The sequence below is a fragment of the Cygnus olor genome, chromosome 5 (genome assembly GCF_009769625.2).
Source record: "Cygnus olor isolate bCygOlo1 chromosome 5, bCygOlo1.pri.v2, whole genome shotgun sequence".
NCBI lineage: Eukaryota > Metazoa > Chordata > Aves > Anseriformes > Anatidae > Cygnus > Cygnus olor.
In genome coordinates this window covers 64,426,881-64,432,900 of record NC_049173.1, presented here as the reverse complement: position 1 = coordinate 64,432,900, position 6,020 = coordinate 64,426,881, and the positions used below count along the sequence as shown (strand labels likewise).

General features: G+C 37.1%; 1 protein-coding gene across 10 annotated transcripts in view; it reads right to left on the bottom strand.

Annotated features, from left to right (window-relative positions):
• AMPD3 (adenosine monophosphate deaminase 3) overlaps positions 1-6,020 on the bottom strand; it is a 34,302-nt gene that overhangs the window by 8,538 nt on the left and 19,744 nt on the right. For all 10 annotated transcript variants that reach the window (XM_040559187.1, XM_040559189.1, XM_040559191.1 and 7 more), the window contains 5 exons: positions 5,744-5,938; positions 5,384-5,515; positions 4,369-4,532; positions 2,621-2,747; positions 1,621-1,784 (listed from right to left, as the gene is read on the bottom strand). In XM_040559187.1, coding sequence (XP_040415121.1) covers positions 1,621-1,784; positions 2,621-2,747; positions 4,369-4,532; positions 5,384-5,515; positions 5,744-5,938 — 782 coding nt within the window. The remainder of the gene's footprint in view (positions 1-1,620; positions 1,785-2,620; positions 2,748-4,368; positions 4,533-5,383; positions 5,516-5,743; positions 5,939-6,020) is intronic.

Below are 6,020 nucleotides of genomic sequence, written 5' to 3'. Positions count from 1 at the left end.
ATTGCTTAACTACTGGGTGAACAGTTGATCAGGGAATTTTAGTTATTATGCTAGACTTCACACTATAATTTCTAGAACTATTTTATTTGTATCATCAATCTATAAAAATGATGCTCTGTTTTAAGTTATAATGGACCCTGTTTATACAGTGCAGACGCATACTCCAAGTCTTTGGGGGTGTTCAAAACAGAATTTCAACGAGGACTGCTGGAGAATATAGCAATTTGAGGATAGATGGTCAGTAATGCTTCTCCTGAAAAAGGATCTGAGGATGTAATCTAACTTTGCTGATGTAGTTCATATTACAGAAAGTGTAAAACAGTCCTGCAATGGACTGGCTGTGATGTCTCAAATACTTACTGTGTTCAATGGCGTGAACAGTTTTACTGACTTGTTGATGAGTTGTTTCATTGTCTCACCTAGCTATAAAGATGATTTTATGATTACCTAGGGAGATTTTCAAACAGTAGCTGAAATGATCTTGAGGTTAAAAAGAAATGCGTAAGTTCTGACAGAATCTCTGTTTTTGAAAAGACAAAAAGTGTACACTACAGAGAATGCAGAGAGAGACAGGAGGAAGGGATGACTTTAGTTTTAGTTCTGTAATGAACAAGACACAACTCAGCAGGTATCTAACAACTAGACCTGTCTGTTATAAGTACAAAGCGGATGTGTACAAAGTGGATGTTTTTATTATGAGATTTGATCATATAGGCTGGTAGAGAAGAAATGCTTAAGGTAGCAGTGGAAGAGGGGAAGAGGAGAGGACAAATAACATTTTGATTGTAAACTCGAATAAGACTTGTTAAAATGACAATTTATGTACCTCCTATAAGAAAATTCCCCAACATTTTATAAATAATGAACCAAATCCTTGCAGGGTAAGTGATAATACTGTAATATCAACAGATGACCTCTCTGTGCCTCAATTTGAGTCAGTTGTACAGATCACTTGGCAAATCAGCTATAAATTCAGGAACATAACCTCAAGTTGAATTTCAGGCTTAACTGAACCAATGCCAAAATTTGCTTTCACAGTCATGATTTCTTATTCAGAATCATACATCCCTGCATTACTTGCCTAGGCATTGGTATCAAAAGTGATAAAACTGAATGAATCAGTAAGGACATTTAAGTTAATTAGCTAGATGTGTGGTTTATATTTATGGCTTCCTTTGTCTGTCTTCGGTAACGGCAGCAGCCCTTAAACTAGCATTTCACAACTTTGTATCTCTGAAATCACCAGGAGATAACAAGCTACCAACAAGTATGTTAGATTTGGAAATCCACTGTGAATCTGGACAAAGACCAACAAGTCAATTTTGTGGGGTTTCTTTTCTTTCTTTTTTGTTTTAAATGTATTCAGATTTAAGGAATTTATACACAAATGTCAAATGAAGATATTAATCTGATGCCTTTACAATTTCTGAGTATTTCATTTAAGTCTATAGTTAACATTTTCAGAATAAATCATGTACCCCTCTTGGACTCTTTAAAATCGTTTGAGATAACCTTTGCTTACAAAGATGTGTGATTTAGACACAGACTTCAGTCGAGACCAAGATTACTAACTGATTTTTTCTTTCTGGAAACTCATAACAGAGCAAAATGACTACTTACTTCCTAAGGTTGTTTAGCAACATGATGTTGACATACATATAATACAAATAATAGCTATATGGGGGATTCTTCTCACTGGTCCAGAGGTCAGGGTTAAGGCTTTTGTCAGAAAACATATGGCCACTATGTTTGGATTCATCATCAACACTGTCAAAGCCAGTCACCTGTGGGAGATGAGATTCACAGGAATTAGTGCTTTCAAGAAGCAAACTTTGATGTTACTTACTCTTGTTTCAGGACTTGTTTGCACAAAGCATCTAGTTTCCCTCCTTATGCTAGCAGTCCTGCTGTTCTGCCCTTTTACCATACCATGCAGACAACAGGAATACCATGTTTTCTTTGAAATGTTACCCAAACAGCAACTCTCATTCCAGAAACTAGTTCTACTATGAAGCAGGGTTTGCAGAAGCACAAATAAAGAACAAGCATGAACATGACACATTCCTCCTGTTATGCAGGAAGATGAGTCCTGCCATTGATGCATCAGTGTTCAGAACTGGGCCATCTTAACAAGGCACAACAGTATGGGGTGAGGGGAAAAGAAAAAAAAGTCTCAGATACAGATTATAACCCTTTGAACTCATCTGCTTTGTTATTTGAACAGCAGCTGTAGGCCAGAAGCTCCCAGGAAACCTTGAGTTCTGATTTGAGATATATTCACAAATGTCTCTCTTAATGAGGTCAACCAGATCTTTCCTGAGCCCCATCAGGATCTACACGTTGTTTCCCTTCAGTCGCCTCCTTTTTGGAGGTCAGTCTTAGAGGCAAGCTCCTTCACATACCAGATTAGTAGGTTCCCTCTGCGCAAGAGCATGTGAACATTTTTTGGTCCTTCATTATAGAGAGGACTACTGGCAGTACAAATAAATAGCTGTTGAGCTGTTTTAAAACAGTAATAAGTATTCTACATAGGAGAAAGGTTCTTTTAGTGTCTGGCAACAGCTGTGTTGAATAGGAGAGGCTCCATTTCATGTAAGACAGAAAATCCGAGCATACTTACATATTTGAGGAAAAGGTGCAATTCTTTGTGGTCCTTGGGATTGATTGTTGCTTCAAACAAAGGTACAAAAATGTTCTCTAACATCTTCCCAAAACTAGGCAGAATATTTTTTGACCTAAATATATCACTGAAGGGGAAAAAAATACACACAGTTGTGACTATTCTTTAATCATCTTATGTTTTTCATCAGTTTTCACATTTCCTTTCATTTCTGTTTATATTCTAAGGCTTCAGTTTTACCAGGATTGAGAAATCCAAAGTTTAATGTCAGGGCAGGGATTGTTTCTGTACTTTGTTTCCTGCACTGCCTGGCATTCTGCTCCATCCAGACTCTGCAGAAGTTCCTGAGCGCTCCAAAAATAGTGCAAGTAAGCAGTGGTAGATGTAGTCTCAAGAACAATGACCCTTTCCTTTACAGCAATCCAAGTACTAAAAAGGGAGATAAGGAATCACCCCTCATGAGAGTCTGTTCTCTAGTTTTAACTACTCTAAATGAAAGTAAAATATTATGGTTTAGTGAGGCTTTCACAAAAGAGAGGCAGTACTTCAGTGAGTCATTAAATGCATGACTTAATGGAAGCACTGGTGAGGGGTCTAGAGAACAAGTCTTACGAGGAGCGGCTGAGGGAGCTGGGGTTGTTCAGCCTGGAGAAGAGGAGGCTCAGGGGCGACCTTATCGCACTCTACAGGTACCTTAAAGGAGGCTGTAGTGAGGTGGGGGTTGGTCTGTTCTCCCACATGCCTGGTGACAGGATGAGGGGAAATGGGCTAAAGTTGCACCAGGGGAGGTTTAGGTTGGATATTAGGAAGAACTTCTTTACTGAAAGGGCTGTTAGGCATTGGAATGGGCTGCCCAGGGAAGTGGTTGAGTCACCATGCCTGGAGGTCTTTAAAAGACATTTAGATGTAGAGCTTAGTGATATGGTTTAGTGGAGGACTTGTTAGCATTAGGTCAGAAATTGGACTAGGTGATCTTGGAGGTCTCTTCCAACCTAGATGATTCTGTGATTCTATGAAAGGAGAGGAACTTTCTCCTTAGTGAGAAATACACTCTGGGAGATACACGCGACTATAACAGCTCTTTCTCTACTCATATTCCAACTATGCAATTTCAAAACACAAAGCTCAGCCATTAAGGCTGGCAAAATCATCATGGGAGACTGTACTAGTTACAATACACAGTAGTAGAAACACAAACCATTTAATAAAGAACTTAAAGTCCCAAAGTATGCTTAAAAACTTAGCAGTACTAATACTGTTTTAAGCTTGCAACTTAATATAACATGCTGGTCATAACAATGTGGGTTGCATTTCTAAGTTCACTGTCATGTAGTCACTGGTCTTGAGGAAGTTTGATGATAATGGTCTTGCAGAGCAATTTCTGCTCCCTTACGGAATTCAAGAGTTGATTTATTTTCATTACTGAATTGCATTTTACCTTCTCTTTGAATCCAACTTAATTTCATCCAGTTGTGATTTTTTGTTTTTAGTATCTTCAGGCTTTAACGTATTTCACAGTTGTTTTGAATAGATTCATACGAGTACATTTAAACCCCATCTCCTCCTCCACCCCCAGACTGTCAGGAGATTTGCAGCAATGGTCAAGAATAAATTTCCCAGGCTGTTGCTTATAAATAGAACTACAGAACAGCTCATAAGCCATTAAAAAAAAAAAAATCAGAAATTAAAACAAATTCATTAGGATGATTTCAAACTCTTAGGATTACCAAGAACTCACGATTACTTACTAGATTCTGGGAACCTGAATTATCCAGCGCATATTTGGGGAATAAACTTTATGTTTAATGAACCATTTTGCCAAGTTCAGCCATTCATCAGGAGACCGTCCATAAATGGATAATCGGGGTTCTGTATACTGATATTTACTTTCTTCTAGTTCACGGGCTACTTCCTATTGAACAATAAACATATTCGCTTTAGTATGGACACTGAATATCATTAACAGCTAGTAGTATATTCACCACTGTATTTTCCTCAGACCAGGCATAGCTTTGTACTGTTACCCCTTAAAGGGAATTGCTTGTCTGTTAATTCATTGTTTTTTTACTTTATTTTAGGTATTTAAATATTCTACCAGAATGCCATTTGAGTATAACTAATTGTAACACCTAGATTTAGAGGACAAAATTTTTGTGCAACTATTCCAAGTATTTTTGCAAGACATATGTTCAAAATTGGTAAATCAGAACAATAATACTTTATACCATCATAAATGATTGCATAAAATAAAGCAGAGCATTAACAAATCTGACCTAGAACTCATGGTAGTAAGTAATTTTAAGGCTATTAATTTTAGACAAGTACTTATGTATATCTAAAAATCGTAGATATCTAGTTCATGAATACAACTAAGTCTTTTCTTGTAAGAAGCAAATCTGAAGCCTTGTGTGTGCAGATACAGATTTCTGTAGAGGTGCTTTCTTAGGTCTTCCCTTCCCTAGCAACTAGCACCAGCCAACTACATCCTAACAAAATATTAAGCCAGTGATTTGAGTCTTGGCAGCTCCCCATTAGTTTGAAACTGCACACAACTCTGGTTTGAACTTACACACAGTTTAGAGCTCAAACAATTGTTTAGGAAGCAGCAGTGGCTGACTTAGCAGAGGCCTTTCTGATAAATTGGTAGAGCAAGCTTAACACTTGAGAATCACTTAACCACACTGCTAACTCTAGATACAGTTATCACAAATCTTTTGCTAACCCTTATTTCTCTACAGCTGGAAAAGCACAAAAATTATTTACCTTGACCATGCGAGCAAAATATTCACCACCAATGTAGTTCTCAGTTTTCAAATACAAGTCCCTCAGCTCACTGGCACCAACTGGATTGTACTTAGAATTGAATTTGTCAAATCGATGAAATGTTTGACGACCCTATAGAAGGAAAAAAAATAATCTTGGTTTTAAGTACACAAATAGTTTATAAATAAAATTGCCTAGAAATAAAATGCACAAAGAAGAAAAGAACTATGCTTAGTTCAAACGTGAAGTAATGCATGAGTTTAAATTCTGATTTAATGTTATCATGAAAAAAATGTAGAAAACAGAATTTCACACTTAGAAAACATAGTTTTTTCTCTTTTATTTTGGTATCTTACTTACCGCATGGACATCTAAAGAGTCTACAGTGAGGTCATAAGGGTCCATGTGAAGGCTTTCAAAGACTTGCTTTAAGGTCATCTTCTTGCCTTTTTTCTCTGCAACAATCCTGTCTGGCTCTGTTTGATATGTATGCTTAATAAACCTCAGTAAGTGTTTCTGGTTCATGCAAGCAGCAGCATGGATATGAGTATCAACCTGAAATCAAAATAAGGTCATTCATGCTTGTTATATTTATATATAAACTTACTTTGTTAATTGATGTATGTCAGTGACAACA